General features: G+C 43.1%; 1 protein-coding gene across 2 annotated transcripts in view; it reads right to left on the bottom strand.

The window, feature by feature from the left end:
• Positions 1 to 1,977: 1,977 nt before the first annotated feature.
• The window catches only part of rgl2 (ral guanine nucleotide dissociation stimulator-like 2), a 27,384-nt gene continuing 2,487 nt past the window's right edge, over positions 1,978 to 26,874 (bottom strand). Inside the window, exons 1-19 of one of the 2 annotated variants that reach the window (XM_061081955.1) lie at positions 20,693 to 20,792; positions 18,439 to 18,486; positions 17,914 to 17,997; positions 17,664 to 17,830; positions 15,979 to 16,035; positions 14,606 to 14,802; positions 13,360 to 13,469; positions 12,060 to 12,275; positions 10,942 to 11,045; positions 10,012 to 10,096; positions 7,475 to 7,534; positions 5,618 to 5,704; positions 5,496 to 5,528; positions 4,948 to 5,069; positions 4,762 to 4,848; positions 4,052 to 4,145; positions 3,422 to 3,646; positions 3,199 to 3,313; positions 1,978 to 2,221 (exon numbers count right to left, since the gene is read on the bottom strand). In XM_061081955.1, the coding sequence (XP_060937938.1) occupies positions 2,040 to 2,221; positions 3,199 to 3,313; positions 3,422 to 3,646; positions 4,052 to 4,145; positions 4,762 to 4,848; positions 4,948 to 5,069; positions 5,496 to 5,528; positions 5,618 to 5,704; positions 7,475 to 7,534; positions 10,012 to 10,096; positions 10,942 to 11,045; positions 12,060 to 12,275; positions 13,360 to 13,469; positions 14,606 to 14,802; positions 15,979 to 16,035; positions 17,664 to 17,830; positions 17,914 to 17,997; positions 18,439 to 18,486; positions 20,693 to 20,788 (2,169 nt within the window). In that variant the 5' untranslated portion in view covers positions 20,789 to 20,792 and the 3' untranslated portion in view covers positions 1,978 to 2,039. Of the gene's footprint in view, positions 2,222 to 3,198; positions 3,314 to 3,421; positions 3,647 to 4,051; positions 4,146 to 4,761; positions 4,849 to 4,947; positions 5,070 to 5,495; positions 5,529 to 5,617; positions 5,705 to 7,474; positions 7,535 to 10,011; positions 10,097 to 10,941; positions 11,046 to 12,059; positions 12,276 to 13,359; positions 13,470 to 14,605; positions 14,803 to 15,978; positions 16,036 to 17,663; positions 17,831 to 17,913; positions 17,998 to 18,438; positions 18,487 to 20,692; positions 20,793 to 26,874 lie in introns of those variants that run through there. The other variant, XM_061081954.1, reaches the window with a different exon arrangement.

Raw genomic sequence — 26,874 nt, forward strand, 5'->3', positions numbered from 1 at the left:
AGCATAGCATTAACGCTAGCACACGTCATCCACTATTATTACCCAGAATCCTCTCCCTGGTCCAGCCATGCTAGTGCCTCGGCCGATGTACAACAGGCGTCACCAGCACCGAGCAGGGCAGCGCGGCGACCAGAGGTCACAAGACAAGAGGTCAAAGTTTGAGGTTGAGTGTTAGAAACCTGCGCTGAAGTTGACTCACGACATGAAAGAAGAGCTGAGGCGTTGTGCTGCACGTGAACAAGAGTAAAGATGGATCCTGATGAGCTGCTGGGAAACCGGAGAATCTTTTAGTTTGATTATCCTCATTGTCCTCAACAGGGAAGCGAAGCCACTAAGTTTGAAAGAGCTGCGAGTTGTAGTAATAGCCTTTAAATGTTTGGCCACTAGGGGGCAGAAATATACCAAAAATAATCAACGTATAATTTTATTGCCTTTAAATTTGTTTTGGCTAACAGCTGCCAACACTTCCATCCTTCTGCTTCTTTTAGCTCTTGTTTGGTCTCTAGCATCGACAGGATGTAAAGATGGACGACGTGTCTCCCACTTCCTCCCACTATCCACAAGAGGAGCCAAAATATCCATGTTACAGTCACTGCTGCATTTGAAGGAGACTTCGACACAGAGACAGATTTTGGCTTCACTTTTGGGGAGTTGTCATGTCGGCCATCTTTGTATAGAGTCTATGGTTGTGTCTGAAATCACCCTTCCCTGATTTGGGACACTACTTGGTGCAGATAATCTTGCCGCGGGAAAATATCACAGTAACATTTTAAATCTTTCTTTTACACTTAGCATTAATACTTAAAGGTAGAAACAAAAACCTTTAAATAATTCTTTTTTAAATGTATTATTAAATACATTTGTTTCCCACACTTTGTGCTGTGCTGCTCTGCTTCTATTTACATTTACACGACAATTTCCATCGCTCCACCACCAGCGCAATGCATTGTGGGAAACAATGAGCGCACCACTACAAAATGGCGGACTCCATACGTCGTGATCAGTGAGTGATTTCGGACACAACCTGTGAATTGTTACAGAAAGTCCCTGACTGGATGTTTGACTTGTCCACTGTCTGTTTGCTCCGTAGTGTTCTGAAGCTTCGAGCTTCACCTTCACAATATCAACAGTCAAACAATCAGTGTAATAGAAAAACAGGGATCGATGGCGCTTTAAGGTTTTAAGCTGAAATCCATATCTGCTCAATCACTCATTGTGTTGCTTTGCTGACCAGTTTAAATAACAGATTCCTTGATGAATTGGTGACTTGACAGTTTTTGGACATATCGAGCTTCTTGCCAGTGTAAACACAACGTCGACATCACACAGACGTACAAAATATATAAATATATACAAAACATATATGTATGTGTCTCCTATGACAACCTCCAGTGCTTTGCTACAAAGATGCATTAACATTACATCTGGTTTTCCATTCGTGCGTCTTCCTGTATTCGTGCTGCTTCCCAGAACCAGATCTGATGAGTTCTGCGTGTTAGGATTTCATTATAATTCTTCCCTCCCCAAATAAAACAGTCTTAAATCCTTCGACGGCCTCATGGGTGATCGCAGACAGACCAATTAGCTCTGCCTCTAACGTTGGGAAACATCTCTCACAGCGGAGGCAGACAACAACCAGGGATTTCTCTGTGTTAATTGGAATAGATCTTATTCATTGAGTTGGAATGAGCAAAGAGGAAGAAATGCTTTAAGTGCCACGTGACTGGGAGTCCAGAGCCAGCAGCAGGAGCTCACTCGCTGAAAGGCCTCGGCCGCTCTTCCTCTGGATGTGAATCAGAAATGCATAATGTTCGGAAAGAAGAAAGACTCGACTGACAGCAGCAGGCGGTTCTGAAATGTCCGAGGAACTTGGTCTCCGTGCTTTGGTAGAAGAGGCGTCCGAGGAGCATGGGATAAAGGCATGTGTAGCTTTTTGTGTTTGCACAGAGAAGGCCACGTTATTGAGAGATCCCCCCCCCCCCCGTGTGTTTTGTCAGGGGGCGACAAGTGAAAAGTTCACCGTGAACAAAGATCTGACGTCAAAACAGAGTCCTGACCAGCCTCCTCCCCTTGGCCTTGATTCGAGGAAACGTGGCGCTGGTCTCGGTGCTGATCGGATGTGAGCCAAGAGGAGTGTTCCCGCCTTTCCTCCTCAACAGGAAGTCAACGCTGGATGATGTCATGGCGTAGAAGACGTTTCCTGTGGCGGGGATGACCAGTTCTGCATCAAGAAATAAACACACACACACACAATTCAATAGAGCTTCTGATACCATCGGAACTCAAGAAGTGACAAAGCAAGGTGGGCTCTGGTGGTAGAGACGTTGTGGATCATGTGTTGGAGGGGAACTTTGTTGCATGTACTTTTATACTTGTTTCTCGTCATCTCTCTACTGTTACTGTCGTATAAAAACACAAAAATGTCTGGTATTCGCTAAATTAGACCATGATTGACTCCAAACTAGAAACAAAGTACTGTTGTGTCACGTCCTGAAGGGTGAAAGCAGAGACACTCTCCTCCTTCCTACAGTACAAGTTACATGCTAAATATGAATTTGGGGCTCCATTTCTATTTTTACCCATCATGCTTCAGCAGGTTTTGGTTGCCTGCAGGTAAATCGTCCCTGTGGAGAAATAAAGAGCCGAAACACATTGACTGAAATGCAGCGGCTATCGACTTCTCTTATCTGCATTCGTATGGAGATGGCTGTTAATATAGATTAGGGAAATATGTCGTCTGGACCTAAAACATCTACAAGAAGCATCGGTGTCCATGTTGTGTCTCGACTTCAAATCAAATGTTGTGTCTCGTGTTGCAAGTCTTGGCTCGGACATCCTCTGTCTACACCGGAACCCCCAACATATTGGTCATTGTCCCCAGAGGCTATTTCGTGGTCAAACAATAGCTGACGGGCTCAGAGATCGAGGGCTCATAGGTTCTCGCTCCAAGGACGACAGGGAAACGTGGGAAACTTAAAAACTGGAGGAGCCAGGGTTCAAACTACCGACTTTCTGGTTAGTGGACGAACCACTCCACCTTGGAAATCATCCCCTCATTGGCTGATAAAGCCGGTGATTCACTAAATACCAGCATATTACTGGTCAAGAAACACAAGCTACACTTCCAACATGAGTTTCTCACAGTGCTGTGGGAGGAGTGCAGTGTTTTTCCACAGTGGAAATGTTGTCCATCTTTACCTTTTGCGTCGGGCAGGAGCTGGATCAGCTCGTACTTGGCCGTCTGTTTGGGGTCTTGATTGTGCTTCTCTAAGGCAGAGCTGATCACAGTGGGGGTCTTGTCATTGCTCGTAACCTGAGTGGGGGGGGGGGGGAGAGATAAACAACATTGACTCTAGGACGGCTTGATTTGCACTAACGACATCCTGCGTCAATCAGAACCAAACTCTCCCGGAGCTCCTACCAGAATGCTCCGGTACATGTTCCCATCGTGCAGGTCCATCCCTATCCTGATGATCCGCATGTCTGGCCCGGACCCTTGCACGCTGTTGGGGGGGTTGTTGCCGCAGGAGGCCGATCGGCGGTGGGACTTTGTGGGCGTGGATGGAGTCAGGGTGTCGGGGGTGGACTCGGCGGTGGGAGGGGAGATTTCCACATCCAGACAGGACACAGATGGAGATCTCATGTGCTGCAACAGAACAAAACGTGGCTTTGGTTGATGATTGTTTCTTGAGACTAACGACCGGGCAGGTTCACTAACGACTGGGTTGATTACACGGCTGCTCGCCTCTGCGTGAATTCAAACACTTCCTATTGGTTCCTGAGGAAAATAGACGGAAGCAGCGGTGAAACTGACCCTGAGCCTACATGGATATTTGCATTGGGGCCATTAACTCTCTGTTTACCTTTCAAATTGCCGTCGTTACACTTCTCATGTTACATAAACCTGTGTCACATCCCCCTCCCCTGGTTTTTTTAATCCTTCAGTTCTACACTGATCTCATACATGGCCTCTAGAATCCAATAATAACCAATGAGAACCTAATTCTCAGAGACAAAAGCAGACAGAGTAAGATCAGTCACGACATTTTACCTTTGTGAGTTTTGATAGCAGGTGATTGACGGGCGAGGGGAAGTCAAAGAGGCTGTCGCTGTCGCCGGCCAGACTTGTCCGCGAGCTGCTCAGGCTGTCGACAACAGGAAATACACAAACAGTCAAATTAAGGCTGGAAATAATGATTTACCAATTAATCAACCAATAATTCAGGCGCTAATTCCCAAATGTGTTTTTGGTGGTTTGGAAATCTGCTTGAATTGAAATGTGGTGGACTTGTGAGGGGGGGAAGTCAACATCGTTCCAGCAGAATGTTGATTTGTCCTGATTTAGCAAAAACAGATCAAGCACCAAACACCGTCATAATCCCCATGATGCAATGCAGCAGGGCCTGTCCCTGGACTGCTGCTGCCTGGTAAACCCCCACGTCTTTCAAAACCCACGGCTCCAGTTTGTCACACGGGAAAGTTTTCAGTGCAATCAGATATATTCGGATCTAGTTATTACTGCTTTACAACGACATGTACAGTAAATTAAATATGTGTGTGACTGCCTATACTTATTACAACCAAAATCCAGCTTTATCTTATGAACTTAAGGCCCCTTTAATGTTATTTCTTCCATCCACTCTGTGTGTGTCAGTGTGAGTGTGTGTGTATGTGTGTGTGTGTGTGTGTGTGTGTGTGTGTGTGTGTGTGTGCGTGTCAGTGAGTGTGTGTGTGTGTGTGTGTGTGAGAGCAGGCTCTTACTCTGGACACTGTGTGATGATGACTGTCGGAGTGAGGCCGCGTGGGCTCGGCTCGCCGGGTGCTTCGATCTCATTGGACAGTCTGTAGCTGATAGAGATTATTCAGAATTAACGATAGGTATCTTCACAACCAATGTATTGATTCCAATGAGAGCAGTAAGAGTGACTGCATGCCCCTGGTGTTTACCTCTCCTCCTCGTTGAGGGCAGGGACACTGTGATACCAGTGCATGAAGGACTCGTCCCTGCTGAAAACACAGTTTTTGCAGGACGACTGCAGGAGGCGGATTTGAGCCAAAACCTCAAATTCCTGCAAAAACAAGAAGTTTCATAATAAAAAAATATACAAAAAAACACCACCCACACGTTAAGTGGTTGAGTATAACTGTGAAACTGTTTTCACTTCACAGCACCTTCCACTTCATCATTCCCTCCCTCGGTTACTCTGATACCTCGGCTCGCTCTGATCTGCTCTCACTGTAAAACCATCTCTGCTCTCTCTCTTCTCACTGTGGCTCCTTGATTCTCAGGGTCATAGAGGTTTTTATCAGGGTGCTTCCACTCCTAAACTCTTTTTATACCCAGAAGCTTATTTTAGCTGCTTCACTTGTTGAAAACTGCTCATTATCAAAGCATCAGGTAAGATTTCAGCACTGTTCATTATAAGAGCATTAAAATAGATTGTGTATTAAACTTTTGACCTTTATTTCAACGTAATACGTATTACAACACTCACCCTTCTCCTTTTGTCAAAGTTGATGTAGCCATTCTGCAAAGGAAGTGACAGGACATTTAAGTTTGACTGTAAAAGACAGAGTAACTTCCAGGGTTTGTCCGACAGAGACGAGAGGAACTCACGTCCAGCCGGTCTTTGACCGCGGTGTCCAGCATGGTGAGGTCTGTGAGGAAGATGCCCAGGTAGGGCACGGTGCCCATGGCGGCGGACTGAGTCAGAGAAACAACAAAGAAAAAAGGGTTTTCGTCAGTTCCCCAGAGATTTCTGCCCCCCTTGTAAAAGAGATTTGACGGAGAGGGATTTCCGAGCAGCTGGTGCAGCTGTTTTCAAACTGTGTCTCACACACACACACACACACACACACACACACACACACACACACACACACACACACACACACACACACACACACACACACACACACACACACACACACACACACACACACACACACACACACACACACACACACACACACACACACACACACACACACACACACACACACACACACACACACAACCAGCAGCAGCTCAGTGCTCCACTCTGCTCTCTCAACCCTCCATCACACCAGGGATCCAGCCGTGCTCAGCAGAACAGACATCACTATCCATGTTTGAATTTTGAAGGGAAACACTTTTTCCAAGTGGTTTAAGGATGTAATCCATTATTAATCTAAGAGCAAAGCATTCCAGCTTCAACTGGAGCCCAGATGGTGAATCAGCTGTTATCGTCCTATCACAGATGTGCATGAGGATCAATATGTGCTGTTATGAAAACTTCCTTTCACAGAACAAAATGCTTTGTGAAAAAGATGCTTTGGAGAAATTTAAAATTGTGAAAATATAAATATACATTCAAATATACAGTTTTTTACTCCATCGACAACAGTCCTAAGGATTTAGACTTTTAGACTTTTAATAGACAAACATCTACTACTCACTTAAGAGAGCAAGTAAAGTAAAGTAATGGACCAAAATCTTCCTACCTTTAGTGTATAATTATATATATATATAAATATATAACCAGCTGTGACCCCATTAACACACAACACAATATTTGCAATTTAATTTATTTAATTATTTAATTTAATTATCTAATTATTTAATTGTATTGTTCAGTTGTTCTACTACTTACTATTTATTTGCTTATTTGACTGTTTACTTTTTGTTTTTGCTCATTGTTGTTTTTTGTTTCTTACTTTGTTGTTTTGCTCTTTCTTTTGTTCTTGTTGCACTGTGCCTGCGCTGCTGATGTAAACCCTCAAATTTCCCCACTGTGGGACTAATAAAGGATTCTATCTATCTATATAATGTAAGGAAAATCAGCTCATATTGAAATATCAGAAAATAATGATGGTATCAGCCCCAAAATTACAGTATTGTTCAGGCTCTAAATCGAAAAACTACTTGCAGGTTAGCGTCATACTAGAACTTTGCACAGCAGAGCATGAACTATACACAATAAAACTCACGTCCGCCCCTTTATGAGCCAAATAAATACAGATCTTTCCCTTAAGACATTACACTTTATCTTTGTCCCCTAACTTTTACAGCCTCTTACATCATTTCCAAATATCCCAAAGAGGGTGAACAATCCTTCAGGCGAAAATGTTTGGTATTCACACCAAACACGAGCGGATCTCTTCATGGAAATTGATCTGTTTCATGTGTTTGAAGATCTTAAGGTTTTGCCTCAGTGACAAACACTGGGGTCGTTTAGAGATGCTCCTCTGTGACATCATCTGAAATATCTGATTGAAAACCATCCGACACAGCCCTCGGAATAATTCACAAATGTTAAACTGTGGCCAAAAGGAGCTTGTTCAAGAGACTTTTACTATCACGACTGTTTATAGCAGTCTTTGGTTTTTCAAGTTGTTATGGAAGTTAATTGTCTTTGACCCCGTGACCTTCCACAAACAAGCCGGCCTCCCTGGAAGCTCAACCTGGATCCTTTTTCATTTCCTCTCCGCTCACCTTATTAAAATGTCTGTTGTTCAGCCTGTTTTCCGTGTTGGCAAACTTTGAGGTTCCCTCCTGCAAAACAAAAGCAAGAGAACATCTGCAGGTCAAAGTTCATTCTTTATGTTCCGGAGATTTTCCATTTTTATCAATGATACCAGCGTTTAAGAAGAATATATATGTATATGTACATGTGTATATGTACCTTTATGACAAAGAAATGCAAAGCTGAGTTTGGATATTTTACAGTTTAACCTTAAACTTAATTTTAAAATTTAAAGAAGAAAGAAAATACAAATTCAACCAAATATAGATATATAGAGCTTGCAATCAAAAATAAAGATATTATTTCATGAAATAAAACACAATTGCACATTGTCTCTGCATTGTTCATTCTGTAAAAATGTTTTTTTTAAATCAGCGCCTGTCAGCAAACATAAAAGCTGTGAATGGAAAAACCCAATTCTGTCAGGGCCAGCACTCTGAGCATGAATAACTTTATGATTAATTTTTATAGCATCAATAATGGTGCTTCAACACTGCTCAGTCTGCAGATCTGTCACCGCAACTCGACATCAGCCGAGAAGACAGTCCGTCATAACCACGCTATAATAAAGTGTTATTACACTGTCAAGCGCTCGGATGACAGAGCCCTGAATCATTTCTTCTCCTCCAACTTTTATTAGAATCATTCATCTCGCTCCCTGTCTGCTCGTCACTCACTTCTGAACACAGGCCCTGAGATGAAGGGGAAGCGGTAGGTTGTGCAGAAGAAGAAGAAGAAGAAAATCAAAGGGCAAACAGAAGGCGATGGTGTTTTCTCAGCATCAAAGACGAGCGAGCGCGAGACGCTGTCGAGTCGAGAGCGAGCGTTTGGTTGAATTCCTTCGGGGAGAAATCACAGCTAATGCAAAGGTATTGATGCCTCGCTCGGCGCCATTACAGCAAATCAAAACACAGCTAATCCTGCCCACCCCCCCCCCTCCCCTCCCCAGACTCACTGACAGTGTAAACTAAATATAATGCACTTCTTCAGACGGCCTCATCACACTGAAGGGAAAGTGTTGACAGAATAAGGGCAGTTACTACTCAACCAGATTAAACTGGTTTCCGGTCTTTAAAGAGAGAGTCTTTAAATCTCCAGAAGCTGAATGTTGCTTTCAGCCGAGGATGATGAGATGTGAGTCAAAGTCAATGAGTTTGTTTTTTCCTGTACTGGAGTTTGAGGCTAGAAGGCTGGAACCTAGAAGTGTTGGACCCGGGAACAGACTTTATACAAAGATGGACGACATGACATCTCCGCTGAAGTGAAGCTGAAACACTTCCACCTCCTGCTGGGGGCTGGTTGCAATGTGGAACCCGGCCCGCTTCGTAGAATCACATTTTAAAGATTCTTATCAATTTCAAATATTTCCAATATATGCAACTGTTCAGTCTACTAAGAGGTTAACTTAGTTTAACCTCAGTTGACAAGTCGCCAGAGTTACTTTTACACACAACACACACACACACAGCTGTTTTCCTTGTAAATGAATATTAACGGTCACTGCCTATTCCAGAAAATCTCTTCACCTTAGCACTGTACATGCCCATAACTCTCTCACTGTATATATTGTTTCGTTTTATATTGTTTTATATATATATATTGTTGTTTTATGTCTGATTGTTATTTATGTGCACCAACCACACCAAAGCAATTTCCTGTATGTGAATATATACTTGGCAATTAAAAGAATTCTGATTCTGATGTTAATGTAAATTCTCCTTCTAAATTCGGTTTTCTAATTATTTACTTGATACCATCATTTTAGAATATAGGACAAGATGTAGAATATTCTTTGTCCGTTTCAAGGACAATTTAAGTTAACTACCAGTAGATGTTAGCAGCCACCAGCAGATGTTAGGGACATAACCTCAGTTGTTCATCTTAGCATCATCAAGTGTTTGGACCTTGTTATCAACGATACAGGCTGAACCTGATGATACGCTGAGGCTGAAGGTGAAGCTGACTGGCTACTGGCATGTATGGCAGCACCATCACAAATTTATATATTTATCAGACATTTTGACCTTTTTGCCTTTTTTAAATGAAAACTGTCCCATTTTAGAAGATAGGACAAGTTGGAGAATATCTCTTGTACGTTCTACTGCACTGATTAATGCCTCCTACCGGCTGATGTTGCGGGATATTTCTTCAGTTGTGTGAAATGAGAGAAACGTCATGATCCAGGAAACGTATCCAGGACATTCTGGTTTCACCTTTGTACAGTTAGAGGACTTAGAGGTGTGTCGTCCATTTGTATTGACAGCCTATGCTGGGAAACCTTTTCTCCAGCCCACAGGCCAACAGCCATTTTTGTTATCATGAAGCAACACAATCGGGCAAATTACACAATATCTCTAACAAACATCATCCAGGCGTGAACCTCTCACGTCAAAGTTGTTTTAAAAAAAGTGAAGTAAAGTAAAAGTGAAACCAGTAAGAGCTTGATGTCCCTTCTTACTTCAGACACTTTTAAAAAGGGTACAGAACCTATCTCCAGTAAACCCACCTCCTTCAGGAGCTCTCGACTCTGAGAGTAGTTGTCCTTCTCAGAGAATATTTCTGACAGTTCCTCGTATCTCTTCACCACCTCCCTGAAAGGAGACACAGTGTATTTACAGCAAGCGCACAATCATATTTCATTATTTCAGTATATTTCGTCTTCTTTAGTCTTCTCAGGCTTTATGTTATGAGGACGACTTTACTGAAGAGACATTTACGTCTTTACGAGGTTGAAAGTTGTTCGGTGAAAGTGTGTCGAGGGTGAAACCAGTTTCAGTTATAAAGAAACTTTCCTGGTCCTGACCACACGAGCAACATTTACTGTAAACAAACGCTCTATATTCTGGCAGCTCTGATAAAATATGTATTCTGATCTTATCTTTTTCAAAGCATCTAAGAATTATTATAACGTATATTCATCTTCCTACAAGGATCGTATAGGTAAAATGTTATTAGTTTTGCTGGAATCTGTTTCAGGTCCATGTTAACATTCAAAAACATTTATTTCACCGTTTAAAAAAAATTTTTTAGTGTGTAAAATCAAGTGTTTCTGATAAACAGATAAAACTAAATCTGAGACAAAAAAAAGAGATGCGGAATTTACTCCATACATAATGTTTGAACTGCAACCTTTACTGTAAAGCACTTACTTTGTTATAAAGGTGCAACTGCATATTATTATTATTATGAGTGGTAGTAGTAGTAGTGTTTATAATTTAATATATAAAATGTATTACAAGCTTATATAAAAATGTTTAAAAATACAGTTGGGACATATTAGTTCTTAATATTTTTGGTCTTTCTTTAGTTATTGGGTTTAACTTGCTGTTTTATTTATCATCGCTCTCTTTTGTGAATGTGATTTCCACGAGGTTTCCGCTGAAACAAAAACAATTAATTTTCTGTTCGTATAAAAAGTCAGAGTTGATCCACAGACCTGTCGGTGTCCTGCCACGTCTTCCTCAGCCGGTGGATGGGGTTACTCTGCAGCGCCGAAACGATGGCGTACAGCGAGGAGAAGTTCTTTCGTCCTCGGCACTCCTGTTGAATACACACACACACACACACACACACAGATGAATACACACAATGTAAGTGAGAACACCTGTGGGGTTGAGTTCTGGCGAGTATTAAATTACAGCATCGGCCTCATGTGCTAAATAATGTATACAGCTAAAGAGGGTTTTTCTTTCCAAAGGACACCAGAGGCGTATTCTGCGTTTTGGCAGCAGACCGGTGATATCTCGGAGGAAACTGGATTCTGTGTGAGCGCGTGTTTTTTGTGCACGTGATGACAAACACAGCTTCATAAAGGAATTAGTGGCTGAAGCAGCGTTCACAGAAAAGGAATAAAAAGCCGATCCGAGGACGGGAGCCTGACCTGTCACTGCTCGGTACTTTAAAAGAAGCTGATTATCGAGCGCAGGAACACAAACACTCAGTTAATCCACATTTCCTCTCGTACGAAGCTGTGGTTTCTTAAGCAGATATACATTCTAGCTGTTCGCCTCCAGGTCAGATTGTTCTGACTCAGCACATTGCCGGTGTTCATGCAGGGAACATTCTCCTGAAGGCGTTTGAGACGGTGTGTGCACATCCAGCTTCAAAGGAGAAAAAAATGCTGACTTTCAATAATTTCTCATTTTATCTTCAAAAATCAAAACTTCCAGATGCCCTCGAACAGAGGACGATTTTTATTTACTGCTGCCGAGTCAGGAAAAGAGAGCATAAATCAAAAATCGCCGTTAATTTGTTTTTGCTTTCAGCTCTTTATGAAAGTGAAATTACAAGTAGAGTGGCAGCAGAAGCCGAGCAGCCTGTGCCTCTGTGACGCTGTGTGCACAGTCACAGCTGGGAACAGGATTATGGTTTCGGGGATTAAGTTGGTTTATTGTATGAAAATACACAGTGGAGCGTTTGGGACGACTTGAAACCCCCGGCTGACACTTTTTTAATTCAGACCGAACCCTATGTGATGTTTCATTCCCACTCTGTAGAAATGCATGTTTGTGGCATCACTTCTGTGACCTTGTGGTTTCTTTGTGTTCCACTCACCTCTGCCACGCTGATCCATTTCTCCAGCAGCCGTGCTCTCTGCTGGCTGCGCAGCGTCGTCGGGCAGAGACACGACGCTAACACCGCGTTGGCCAACTTGTTGAACTGCCGCACCGTGGCCCGGACGGACCAGCACACGCCCTCCCGCCCCTTCTTGTCCCTCTGAGACCACAGCGAGCCCAGGCAGTGGTACGGCACCAGACGGACAAACAGCTCCTGGGGAAGAGACGGCATATTCACATGTAAACACCAGTGTAAACTGAAAGAGCTTATGACTCTGAGTTGAGCTTCTGTCTCTGGCTTTTGTTTGATTTCAAGATTTTATTGCAAACTTGTGAGGCCGGTTCTGGACTTTCACCCGAGTTCAATTCAGACCTTTTGATACCACACGTGCCAGGTTGTAACCTGAGGTCCTGAGTGAAGATCAAACTCCTTCTCCTCTTTTAAATCTTTCTTACAGACACAGAGGTGTGTTTCCTCCTTGTTTTGATCTTACTGTCAATTTAAAATAATTTTATATTGCTTTAATTTAGCTTGTTTTTTACTCTTTTCTCATTTTTAACATTTGTTTTTCGGTATTTGTGCTCGAAAGCTGGGGATCTTCAGATAGACTTTAACTGTTCTCTATCTTGTTTGCCTTCAATCTTTCCATTTTTAACTTGTAACTCGGTTTTGAAAGGTGCTATACAAATAAAGTATATTATTTTTACACTCTCTTAAATGCAAGTGCAGGCAGTTGGATGCAAACACATTTTTTTCTGTATCTTGTCAGAAAAATGACTTGCGAATTGTTAATTTTGAGGCCTGTTCTAGATCTTCACCCGAGTTCAGTTCAGACCTTTTGATACCACACGTGCCCAGTTGTAACCTGAGGTCCTGAGTGAAGATCAAACTCCTTCTCCTCTTTTAAATCTTTCTTACAGACACAGAGGTGTGTTTCCTCCTTGTTTCAATCTCTCTGTCAATTTAAAATCATTTTATATTGTTTTAATTTAGCCTGTTTTTTACTCTTTTCTCATTTTTAACATTTGTTTTTCAGAATCTATGCTCGAAAGCTGCAGGATCTTCAAATAGATTTGTTTTCTAATTTTTCCAATTTTAACTTGTAACTCTGTTTTGAAAGGTGCTATATAAATACAGTTTATTATTATTACACTATCTTACATGCAGGAGAAGGCAGTTGGATGCAAACACATTTTTTTCTGTATATTGTCAGAATAATGACTTGTGAACTGTTAATTTTACCGTAAATTCTCCATATTCTGCTTTGGGCCACTTTAATAGAAATGGGTGCACTCACCGTCTCTGTCCTGGTGAGCTGCTCCGCGATGAGCGGTGCAGGAAATCCCAGGATGCTGGTGGGTTCAAACTTGGAGGCGTCGGGCGGAGAGCTGGGGAAACCGCTCTGATCTGCAAGAAGTGAAACTGATCACTAAAAAACAGTTCATCACAGATTCTAAAACACATCTGTACTTTAGTTTGAAGGCTGTGGAAAAAACCCTCCTGCTTCCTGTTGCTCCTCCCTCCCTCACCTCCTGCTTCCTGTTGCTCCTCCCTCCCTCACCTGCTGCTTCCTGAGGCTCCACCTACAGAATCTAAACAGGAAGTCCGCTCACCTGAGTCCCCTCCCCCTCAGAGTGTGTCCATGTAAGTTGTGACTTTGCCTTGTTTGCTGCACTGTTAGTAAACAGATGTGATGTTTAAGTTGAATTTTCTTACTTTAGCAGTAAAATTGACAACATTTAAGTTAGTGTTTAGTTTTGCTTTTTTCACCCCCTGTCTGTTTGTGTGTTGTCTGTTTGTTTGACTGCAAGATTACACAAAACCAAATGAAAAGATTTCCAATGAACTTGGTGGGAAGCTGTGTTATGAGTCGGGGGGGAAGTGTCGGTGCTCTGCTATATGGAGCGTTCTCCTCCCCAGGGAAAAATGAATGGATCTTAATGAACAAAATCAGTCATTAAGGGAAGTGATGTCTTATTTTTAGCCAAAGTGCAGCTAATTGAGGGAACTGTTGTGTTGTTCATTGTTTTGTCATTATTATTTGTAATTTGCTTCATGTTGATAAAATTTAAGTGGACAGTTTGGCTTCATATTGTATATTTTCTCCCTTTTTCAGAAACCATTACAAACTAATCCCAGTTAAAATAATCCTTTGGAAACCCTGAGTCTGTGCATGAATTGTTCCTGAGGCAAAATGTTGCAGGATTCATAAGTTAAATTTACTCAAAATGTCCTGTAGGTGCAGCAGTTTCTCTCAGATCTATTTTCTAAGATAATGGCGATCACCGTCATCATCATGACTAATAGTCTGGGAATCAAGGATGTGTGTCTTTCACTCGATAAGAGAAAACCTTTGACCTGGTCACTGTGATACTGGAAAAACAACTATTGGTTCATCCTCTGGAGACCATGGAGGTTTGTTTATGCACCAACAGTTTTGGACTTCGTAGCAGATGAAGTGATAAAACAAGTATATTTCTACATGTGAACCTCATCCATCGAGGTCTTAACGCTGTCATCTCCATCCCAGTTGAAATACAGACCTCTGTGGGTGTCGGGGAGCAGGGCTTTCTCGCTGAGCTCCTCTGCGATCCGGAGGAGGCGAGCACGGAGGTCGGCCGCAGAGGAGGAGTCCTGAGGGAGCAGGGGCGCCAGACGCAGCAGGCGAGAGGGCTCCTTCAAACTCTTGAAGTCCTCGGGAAACTCGGTCAGCCATGTTCTGAACACCGTGCACACCGCCCTGAGAGGACGGAGGGAGAAACACCAGAGGTGAGAAATCCTTCATTTTGATGGAGGGAGGTGTTTTCAAAGGACCCGTGTCTGTTTCGGACGCAGATAAACAAACTGTTGCAGATGGGAATCGATGGAGTGTATTGATATTTTTCCAGGTCGTCTAAAAAGTTGCCAAGAAATCACGTTGTCAAGGGGCTTAGACGAGAAAAGAAGCTTAGAGATGTGTCCATAATTCAGAGGAAGCAGAGGATCAAGATTGTTTTCCTTTAGCAGAAGATGACAGAGCGCCGGCGTTTACAAGACACAATAAAAAACAGTCTTCTTCTTCACATCAGAAAGTCGGCCTGGAACAAAGTGCAGCATCTGCACATGAGGAATTATATTAGTGAGATAATATCTTGTAATGAAAAGAGACTGACCGAGCATAAGATCAAATTTAACTACATTATGTGATTGGTCGGACTTGATTCACTACTTGTTGACAACACCGGGGTTTAACTTCTTCTTCTTTACTCCATAACAAGATTGATCACTTGTTTCCCTCCACATTTGACTTAATCTGTGAATTAAGTTAATTTGAAAGCATCTGTGTTGTTACTACTTATTTGTTTATATTAATTATTTATCACCTTTTATTTTCAATTATATATTTTATCCTTTTTTTAATCTTCTATTATAGCTTTTAAAATATATTTAATCAGTCAATTGTTGAACTGCACTAACTTGTATGAAAGGTGCTGTTCAACTAAAGTGAGATTTTTAAATAAATTGAATTCGGTTCATTTCTGTGCATTAAACACTAATGAATGTTAGAGATATGTATTATTGAGATGGATTTCTTTAACTTTCTCTTGGTCGAAGCTGCATTTAAATCGTTTTTGGGTATTGATGAGTGAGGAGTCATTAGCTCAAGAGAATTATCTCCCGTCTCAGCACTTCCTCTCTCAATCCAGAGCATTTTATTTCACTCTGATAACAGGCAACATTTCCATCACAATTTGAAATAATAAAAAAATTAAAGCTGCCTTTTTTACATAATAACATTTCCCCCAAACCAGGAGCAGGAAGCACAACAGACTCTAGAGGACCCAGCTCTGGCTCACAGATCCACACTCAATACACAATACACAGAAACTGTCTAAAAGCTCCACTTTGATTTTAAATAGCATTTTGAAAAGCTCACTTGTTGAAAGCCTGTCTCATGTGGCTCCGCTCGCTGTCCCCTGGCGGATTCTCCAATCTGTGAGCAGAAAAGAAAAAGTTAGAGCAGCAGAATCACAAAAGCTTCAAAGTATCACCCGGCTTCAGATTTGTGCTCCTGCTGCGTCGGGTCATAAATATTTCTCCTGCTTTGCCATGAATGTATTTATGGCTTGTTTCTCTAAAGATGCTTTTTAGCAAAGGTGGCGTCTTATTGCTTCCTGAGCTCGTTGCCAGGACGTTAAGTGCACGAAGCTGATTCTCTTTTGTGTTGCGTCTTTCAGAAAACTTTCCAAACAGGTGTTTCATATGAATAACTCCATTATTCAATAAGGACTTTATGAAAGAACCAAGAGCTTCTCCTTTTTGCTGAGTGGTGTTTGCTGAGAAAGAGTCTCAGCTGCAGATCTTTTAAATGGCCACACAGATGCTTCCTGTGATGTGAAGAAGTGTCTAAATCTATCGACGCCATTAATCTAGAAGCTGCTGTTATTAGAAAAGAGAAATCTTGTGTACACTGATTAATATGTTTTGCAGACTCCAATACTAATAACGTCCATACATGTATATATATATACACAAGTATACAAAAAGTACAAATACAGTTTACATCCTCGTGCAGTCTTCCTGTGCCACTGCACTTTAGTCAAGTACGTTTCTCTGCAAGTAATATTTTCCATCTGTAGAGATAAGTGTATATTATGTACATGTTATGTGTATTTTTACTCTTTTATTGTTTTATTTTATTGCTCTTTTTATTCTATTTTTATACTTTCATGTGCTCTCTTGTCAACAAGTGAATTTCTTATCTTCAATACTTTGGTTTACAACCACACAAAAGTATTTATTTCAACATTTGTGTCTCATTTGTGCTTTGTGTTTATCGCTATTTAGCAAAAGACATAATTTACTGATATTAGCATTAAATTCAAACTCTCACAGAGCTGCAGCTCTTTAGGGTCAATTTTCATGATGTAAGCACGTGGACCACCTTCATTCAAGGCCCCTTCAAATCCCCTACTGTTAGTTTAATGGTAAAGAAAAGTGTTTGCTGCGTCAGGCACACGGTTTAAAATGGTTGTACTTCATCTCAAAACCAGTAATAAACCAGTAAGGGCCATCACCCATTGGCTATAATCCAGTTGTACTTTCAGCTTTGCTCGTATACGTATATGGATTTGCCGGTGAGGGAGTTCACTTCTGCAGGAGATGGTTTCACTTGGTTTGTACAGCTGCCTGTGCGGGAGCATATCTGGAAAATGCCCCCTAAAAAATAACAGTGAAATACTGCACCACTAACTTCAGACCAGGATTTTGTTGGTTAATCATGCCATCGCTTTTTTCTACCTCAGTATGCATCTGAACAAATTGCAGCTTATATCCAGCAAATTGGATTCTGGCCCCAATGTTCCTCCACATTAGCGTGAGAGAATTCTCAAATTGCTTTTTGTCTCTTCACCCAAACTCCCCCTGGACAGGATCCGTCTGAGATTTCCCTTCTTCAAACTGCACCGTCTCCGAGACGGGATCCTGACAGCTGCTGCATCGCTGGAACTGCTTTCATATTGATTTTTGAGTTTCTTTAAAATCCTCCCGGAGAAACAAAATCCCCTTACCAGACAAAAGCCCCCAAACCCAGTGCCGATAAGAGGAGAACGCTTTTGTTACCTGTCGGTGAGGATCTCCAGCACTCTCTCCGTGGAGGTGAAGGAGCGATAGGTGGAGAGGAAGATGGTGATGAAGGACGAGTCTCCCAAAGCGAAGGAGTGGAGGAGGTGGAGCACCAGCTTCTCCTCTGTTCCTGCTTTCATACACTGGGAGCGAGACACCCGGGACTGGAGGAAGGAAAAAGAGAGGAAGTTGACGTTTGTGCTGGTGTGAGGATTTTGTTCGATCTGTCACCGACTGCAGGTCTCACCACTGGACTGGTGGGGCCGACATGCTGCTGCTTGACCACCACGGTGTAGATGACTCCATCCTCCTCTTCCTCCAGCACAGTGGACTGCAGAGAAACCAGGACACTGTTACCAGTAACCAGCGCAGTGCTCATTGTAGTCCTGCCCATTTGTCATGTTCTCTTCTCTTGTGTGTTAATTATCAGGAGCTTTGTCAGAACTCTTCCTGCTCATTAGTGAGTCCTCCTCAAACTGTTCTTGAATAATTGTATTCACTATTATATTTGCTTTTTATTATTTGTGTGCTTGGCGTAATGTGCAGAGCTTTTTAGAAACAATTGATGGTGCAGAATGAAACTTTACAAAACCTATTCATCCTACCTGGTTTAGTTGCAGTGAAGATTTTTCATAACATATTTATTGCCGTTCAAGTGTGTGGCTTATATATGACTCTGAATACTTTAATGAACGGATTTTTATTGTTTCATACATCGCATGTTGGCTGGAACAGGCTCAGTGTCTCGTGCGTGTTCCAGAGTCAGACTCACCAGGTCCAGAGGACAGTACCAGGTCGTCTTCATCGGTGAGGGCTCTGCCTGAGGAAGAGACGCAGACAAACATTAATGACAAACTTCAAAAGTCCAAAGTCCCCAAGGTTATTAATAACAGGCACTTGAGTTGATAGTCAGAGACAAACAGGAAATAAATGAGATGCAGCAAAGGTTCCCATCAGGCTGAGAATCAAACTGTGGACGTTACAGTATGTGTGTTAACCACTAGGCCACTTAGGGTGAACCACACATTGGTATACATGGTATTTTAGAGCATAGAACAAGATGCAGAATATCCAGATAAACAAGATGTTGAGCACAAGATACAATTACATTTCTCTTTGTGGCTTTGTGGGCTCAAAATATTCTAATAAATACTCAGCACACACATTTACTGCCTTTGCAAACTAAAGCAACGTGCACAGGATTTTAATGTTTCAGCCGATGCACTCACATTCTACATATTGTAGAGTTCTTATTTAATATCTAGTTTTGCAAAGTACTTAAAAAAGTGAAAGCACAAGCATCTTTCTTGGCAGCATTTGTGCAGAGTGTTATCATCAGCTTCATATCGACACACAACAAAGTAGAGTTACACACAGCAGCAGATGATTCATGGCACTTTAACAGGGATCAGAAGAGAAAACAATGATGTGAGCCTCTTTAACACCCAACAAAAAAAGATCCCACGAACATTTGGCCTTTGTGTGACAGAGTATATGATGCAACAGTTCATCCACAGGCTGGATAACACTCGTCATCCACTTCAGATCCGTTCAGCATTGATATAAACATGACGACCATGGTGGATGAACTAAATTCTCTCATTCAGGGGCGAACAAACCCTGTAAACAGCCCTGTCCCCTGTCCACTGTCCCCTGCCCATGACATTGCTGTTGAACCAGAAACCTTGGACTCCCTCTTGCAGCCTCAAAATAAGTATTTTAAAAACACTCTCTAACACTCTCCAACAGAAGTGTCTCACAGGGACGCTCAGACACATGAGCACCAACCTGTGAACGAGTCGGCACAGCTCGTTCTCAGTGATGTGAAGGACAGCAACCACCATTTTAGTGAGTTTACATGCTTATACAGATTTTGGTGTAAAAACAGATTCACAGCAGCACTTCCCACCTGATACCAGCAGACACTGACACTCAGTAGAACCCAAACCTCCACCGAGGCCCACCAGTCCCTTTTTAGATTCAATCAAGCACCAAATTTCACACTATCATACATCAGTCCCCTAAATATTCCAGATTTGAAGAGTTTAAGATCCTGCACTTCCGTATCTGTTCCCTGACCCTGACGCACACCACATCCTCCCAAGCTTCGTGGAAATCCTCACGTTGTTTTAAACTTTGCGTCTAAAGGTAGTTCTTACAGTAAAGTTTGCGTCATCAGAATCTTGAGGATGACACTTGTTTTCATTCCTGTGTCGTTACTTGTCGCGGGCGGGGCGGACATTTTTTTGTTTACATCCAGTTCACGGGTTTCTGCGTTAAACGTCAAACAGCGATCACAGTCACGTCTCACTTCGCACGACGCTGACGCCATTTAGCCTTGACTTTTTTGTTTTCCATGATTAATAATGCATGAGCAGAAAACACACGGCAGAGTGGAGTCATCCCGAGAGAGTCTGGTGAAATCTCTCTCCCTCGTCGTGAGTCAACAGGTTCGAGCTGCAAAAACACACGAGCAACACCTTGGGAACACACACACACATAGAGACGCAGACACACAGACACACACACAGACACACAGACACACAGACACACAGACACACTGAAACCCAACAACAAACTAATGATCTGCCTTTCATTCATTTAGCATGCACTGACTTGTGAGCTCTCTCATATGTAAATAGAAGGTCACAGCATGATCCGTGAGAGTAAAGTGAGCAGTGGCCGCTGTGGCCTGTGGTCGGCTGTATTCTCCCCGTCCAACCTGGGCTGTAATTAGCTGTAATAAGCACATGTTCGGCCTCTATTAGCCTCTTTCAAATTACCCTGACTTGGCTTGATCGAAGGTCAACTCCAAGCAGCAGAAGTAGCAGCAGCTCCTGGCATTCACAAAGGATCCTGCACTTCACTGAATATAGGATGCAGCCTGTGCATCAAACCTGTTAAACTAGCCACCTGTGCAAACTCTGCTGTTTTCGGTGTGCCGGCAATTCCATCTTTTCCCTAAAATAACACAAGCACACACAGAGAGAAAAATGCAAAAAACAAGGTAGTTCAACGCGAGTTACCTTTTGCTCTGCAAGTCCAGACAGGACCCTGAGCTTCCTGGAAATCTTCACGATAAAGCTAGACATGGCATTTTCACTTTCCCCATTTTCTCTCATTTGTCGTTTCTCTCTCTCCTTTTGGTTTTGTTCCTTCTTCACTTCTTCTTCCACTAACAGTCGTCCTGGATCTGTGGGTTTAGGTCTTTAACGTCTGCCTCTTCACACTTTGTGGCTCTGTGTCACAAAGACACACCTGAAGCAGGAGCTAAGTCCGGCCCCCCGAGCCTGCATCACCTTGGCACACCCATTATATACACACACACACACACACACACACACACACTCACACACACACACACACACACACACACACACACACACACACACACACACACACACACACACACACACACACACACACACTCACACAAGCACACAAAGACACGGATATGCTGGTGTTGATAGGACAACACTCCTTTTCAGGGAGTCACTTCTCTTCACAGTAACCCATACAGGCCTTAATAATGAAATCCTCATTGAAATACAAAAATAAAGGCTGTGATCAGTAGATGGATGCATGGGCTCTTGCCTGCACACACACACACACACACAGACACACACAGACACAGACACACACACACACACACACACACACACACACACACACACAAACACACAAACACACACACAGACAGACAAAGGCCCTGCAGCTATTTCCAGAACAATACCCCTTCTCTCTCTCGAACTCCCCTCTCTGCTCTCCTGCTCTCATTGGCTGGACGGACGACCTTCCCTTGCAGATAAACCAGTTTGGCTGAGTATCCTGTTTAATGCCGCGCTAGGCAGAGCGACAGTTAGCCCGGGAAGGCCTCAGTCCGACGACAGGTAGAAGCCGGACACACTTCCTCATATTTTGCATTTTGATATCATTCGCATGGCCGCGTGCTCGAGATTCCTGTCGTCTTATAACAAGAAGTAATGATCGTTCAGACAGCCTGTGTTTGTTTAAAGACATCGGAGACGTGTTGACTATTTGAAGATGTGTGTGTGTCTGTGTGTGTGTGTGTGCAGAGTAGTTTCCTCATTAGTCAGCGAACAAACACCCCCGGCTGTAAATAAAATAGTTTAAAGCAGTATTTAGTATTTTTGGCCACTCGAGATTAGAACTGGCAGCAAACACATTAGCTCCTTATTTTGATTGTTAAGCAAACATCTCAGCAAAGTTTTAGGACACATAGATCAACATTCGCATTATAAATTAATCTGAGTCATGTTTCTAATCAACTCGTCAAATGTCCGGTCCTGTGGGAAACTCTCCCTTTGCTCTGTTTTCCTTATTCCAGAGAGCAGAGCTTGTTTATTGGGACACTTGAGATAAAAAAGCACAGTTAGTGGAGAATCAATGGACTTCTCCTTGTGAAACCGACTGAATCTGGGTCACAGCAACAACCGGCCTCCTCTGTGCAGGCATTTTTCAAAGCACATGTAATTTGGATTTCAGCCGCCTCAGAGGCTCCCGGATAAGGATCATGATTACAGGCCACAGCGGCGAGTTATTATTCATAAAGCAGGACTCTGTGGCTCTTGTTTGTGGAGCTCATGTGATTTTCTTTTCTCAAAAAGCCACTGTTGGTTTTTGTTTATGTTCTTTGCCGGCTCTTCTCTCAGGGCCCCGAGCGCCGAGCTTTCTTTAAAAGTTCCCCCACACCAGCCCACCCAGCCACCCCCCCCACCCACCCAGCCACCCACCCGAGAAGCAGGAAGTACACAATAAGTGGAGACAAACACAGGAAGCAGGACATGCTGTCGTGTTGCGAAGTTATTTTTCTTCCCCTCTCCTTCCATCACAAGTCTCAACTCTCCACCTGAACCACCACGTCAGCTACAGACGGGCACCAGAGAAGCCAACAGGAAGCTGGGTCTCCATCTTGAACCCCACCCCCCCCGGTCACAGAAAACAACCTGTTCCAACTTTTTTCCTGAAATAAACCCATGTGGTCACGCTTCCCGCTGTGCCAAAAAGCTTCGACTGAACAAATACACACCACTGACGCACTTATTTACAAACCTGTCCGTGCACCAAACAACGGGTCATAAATACATCTTCTGAAGCTTTATTTAAAGATAACCATTGTGTTTTTTTCTTTTTGTGTGTGGTTCACAACCCCCGACCCCTTCCTTCCTATCTTTCTCTGCGCTCCTCTTCTCACGCTTTCATCTCTGTATCCCCCCCGGTGCCCGTTATCTGCTCGCTTTCAAGTGAATCTCTGTGGCATTCAGGTCAAAGCTGCTCTATTCCCCTTTAAGGAGAAGAAATCCTTCCTTGGATGTGATAACTCTGTTAGATATCATCAGGCTATTGATGGTTCTGCATGTTCATAGGGAATCATCGACTCTGTGATGTGCAACCTCTGACTTAACCTTGCTCCTCTGGTTCCATATGTGTGAAGTTGGTATAGTAGCTAAGCAATCAGCTAGTGTGTGGGCAATCAGGAGCAGGCCCATACATCTGAGTCTGGTGAGGATGTCGACTGAACACATGGACATTAATATGCAGCTGGAGCCGCCTCCGCTCCTCCGAGAGGGTTTTCCACCAGATGTTGGAACATGGCTGCAGGGATTTGCTCCCACTCACCCTCAGCGTCATTAGCGAGGTCAGCCACCGATGCCGGGTGATAACAATCATCAGCAGACTCTGTGTGAAACGCTCGTTAGATCATCACATAGCCGCAGCAACCTGCCCCCCCGCCTGCCTTCCGGACATCACCACTGGTGGATCTGTGGCCATACATGTCTGCAACAGGACAATCTGACAGTCGCAGCTTCTGAGCTTCTCCTTCAAGCTTTTTTTTATGATTCTTAACACAACTTCTGTTCTTACTATTCCTGCTGCCTCCTTCTCACTCGGGCATTTGCGTTGGCACAGTGTACTAAGCAGAACCGGACGCTGGTGGTTGTTGTCCCACTTCATCCCAGAGGAGCTGAGTCAGGCTTCTGTGCAGGTTGGTCAATTTCTACCACTCCAAACTAGGAAAAGCGTTTCCTATGGACCGGACTTCTAACTTAAAGGAGACATATTATGCCTATTTTACCACAGTTGATATGGGCCGGGCCGCGAGCTAACCGGGCCGGTGGAGCCGGGCTGTGTAGCGGGCCTATGACGTCAGTTCTGGTCGTAATCCCATTCAACGCCATCTAGCGTATCGTCTCTGACATAGAGGAACCACAAAAAATCGCGGAAGTTGTTGTTTTCCAGAGTTTTTGGGACGGTAGACATGCCAGATACCCAAATTAACGTGTAGAAGCACTACAAAAGTGGAATTTTCTTAATATGTGCCCTTTAACACTGTCACGTTGAAAAGAATAAAAAAGCTTTCCACAGAGATTTACCTTAATCGACCCGAATGATTCCAAGCAGCCACATCCCACGTGGTAACAATAAATGTATTCATGGTGATGCAGTGTTTCTATAGCTGCCGTTAAATAGAACAAGAGGTTGTATCTGTGTCGCAGGAAGTCAAACAGATAAACACTTTAAGTCCCACCAACTAATAGACGGACAATAAAAACTTGACGAGGCTTTATTATCCAAATTTACGATTGTAAATGGAGTTTCCATTTCACGTTTAGCAAAGACGAGAACATGGAAAAGATAAAAGTCAAAGGGCTTAAACAAAAACATGTCACAACCCCCAGGAACTGACCTACTTTCCTCTTGCATGTTGTGAATACAACACTGAAGGAGCCTTTTCACAACAGCTGGTCCACTGACTGGGCCTCATCTGGTCTATTGAACCTATCAACTTGCAGTGTGGACTCTCTTGGGTGAATGTAATGCTCTATTACTGTTGTTACATGAATAAAAAGGATAAAAGGGCTTTTTCTGCAGCTGCACATGACATTACAGTATTCTGACATGAAATCATCACCTATATTTGTCCAGTCACTGTTGTGAAATACTAACAGGCCCTGAAACACACAGTAAACTGCCAAAACCTTGTTATTTAACAAAGTAAGAGCCCTTTTGAAAACGTGAACCTGAAAACACACGTTGTTTCCTCCATCACAAACCTTGGTTGTTCACTTGAGCCGAGTCCCTTCACGCATCCTCGCTCACACGACCCACGTCTGCCTCATTAAAGAATGAGCGAGCGGTCGTATTGGATTCCACTTGACAGAGCGTCCTCGGAGAGACGGGCCGTGATACTGGATACTAACAGGGGAAGGGGGGGGCGGAGAGCAGGTGTACGCTGCATCGACCAGCTTAACCACCACATGGATAATTAACCACGAGGGCCAGCGGCCGCCTTGTGGCATGACCACGGAGGAAGTCATTCTCTGAGGGAGCGAGTGCGATTTCTGTTTTTAGCCCGAGAGGAGTTTCTCACACCCTGATGTTCAGATGAAAAACCCTCGAGCAGGTCATGTGACCCGGGCAGGAGAGTCAGGGTCAGCAGCTCGTCATCACTCAGGGAAAATGCAGCTCTGACGCTTTTTTTTTATCACGCACAAGGAAGAAGAAGTGAAACTCGTCCACAGCTGAAGAAAAACAACTTCAAATAAACACCCCAGCTGCCGGTGAAGGATCTGATAAGGCTCTAACAAACCCCCCCCCACTCGCTAAACATTAACAGAGGTGAAGGATCGTGGGAAATACACCTGCATCATGAACCTTCTAACTTCCTCGGTTTTAGTTCAACTTCAGTTCAGGGGGGAGGGGAACCTCACGCCAACCAATGATGGCTGCTTGTCTTTAGTTTGGTGTCTGACGTCAGATGGTAGTGATGATGATGCTAATTGTTTCCCAGGTTTGGAGCAAAGAAGATACAAAAATAAAGATGAATTAACCTGAATTTGTCCGGTTAGCTTAGTTTTTTGGGTCTGAATTCAAATGAAACCCAATATTTACAGGCATGTGCAGTATACAAAGTCAATTAGACCAATATGACTGAACCCGAATATTATTTCAACATTTTTGTGACACTCTAGGTCGTCAGTAGCTGGTTCTAATTCGTGTGACTGTTGTTTTTTTACTTTTCATGAACTGAAACCTCTTGCAAAATGCTTGAAGGGGTTTTGCAAACTAACCATATGCAGATGCACCACAATTTCTCCACAGTATCAAACTAGGCGATGATCCCACGCACATAACACAACTGTGTTATGTTTGTTCAGTGTTTTTTCCATATCTATAAACTGCTCTGTACTGGTTTGGGGCCATTTAACTTTATCTGGTTCTTGCAGCTCTGCAGTGAAAACTCGGCTCCTTCACAAATTCTCCTTCTGAACGATGTTTCTTCTTCTCGCTCACCACAAAACTCCCCTGCATAGCGTCAACTTTATCCAATCTCATTTAATTTGCAAATTATCCGGTTTATCACGTTTGGATCTGTACTGACACTCGAGATTGGCCTTTGTCATCACTGGGAGTGAGTCACTGCACACTAGGAACATTGGCTTGTCCTTTAAATTAAAACAAAATAACTCATCGTCTATTTCTGTTGTCATTCTGCATCTAGTTTACTTTCCTCTTCATCAGCGATGACGAGTAACCACAACATGTGTCTGGGACCTGAGGACATGTTTGGTTATTATTTTATCATATTGCAAAAAGAAAAACTATTCATGTAAATGGTTAATGGATTTGTATTTATATAGCGCTTTTCTAGTCTGATGATGACCACTCAAAGCGCTTTACAGTACAGTTTCACATCCACCCATTCACACACACACAGTGCATCTACTTGCAGCACTTTATTATTCTATGGGGGGCCATTCAGGGTTCAGCATCTTGCCCAAGGACACTTCGGCATGCAGATGGTTCAGACTGGGGATCGAACCGCCCACCTTCAGGTTGGAGGACGACCACTCTACCCCTCAGCCACAGCCGCAATGAACAAAAAGGAGTCGAGTCCAATCCAACTAGGGGAAGGAACCAGCACTCTAAGGCAGGGATTTATTCAGGAAGGGCTTTCTCCCTCTCTGGATGAAAAAAATCTCACTCCTCTTCAGCCTGCAAGATGTAATTTCTTTTGTGTACAGATGAAATGTCATGTAATGAGTCTTTCTTTGGAGTTTTGCATCCTTACACCAACATCACATCGTTTCCATGTGAATGGTTGAATTTGTTCAGTTCATTGAAACTTCAGTGGTTTGGTGTCTGTGGTGGAAAAGCAGGAAACAGACAAACCATCTCCGTCTCT

Source organism: Limanda limanda, chromosome 11 (assembly GCF_963576545.1).
Source record: "Limanda limanda chromosome 11, fLimLim1.1, whole genome shotgun sequence".
Lineage (NCBI taxonomy): Eukaryota > Metazoa > Chordata > Actinopteri > Pleuronectiformes > Pleuronectidae > Limanda > Limanda limanda.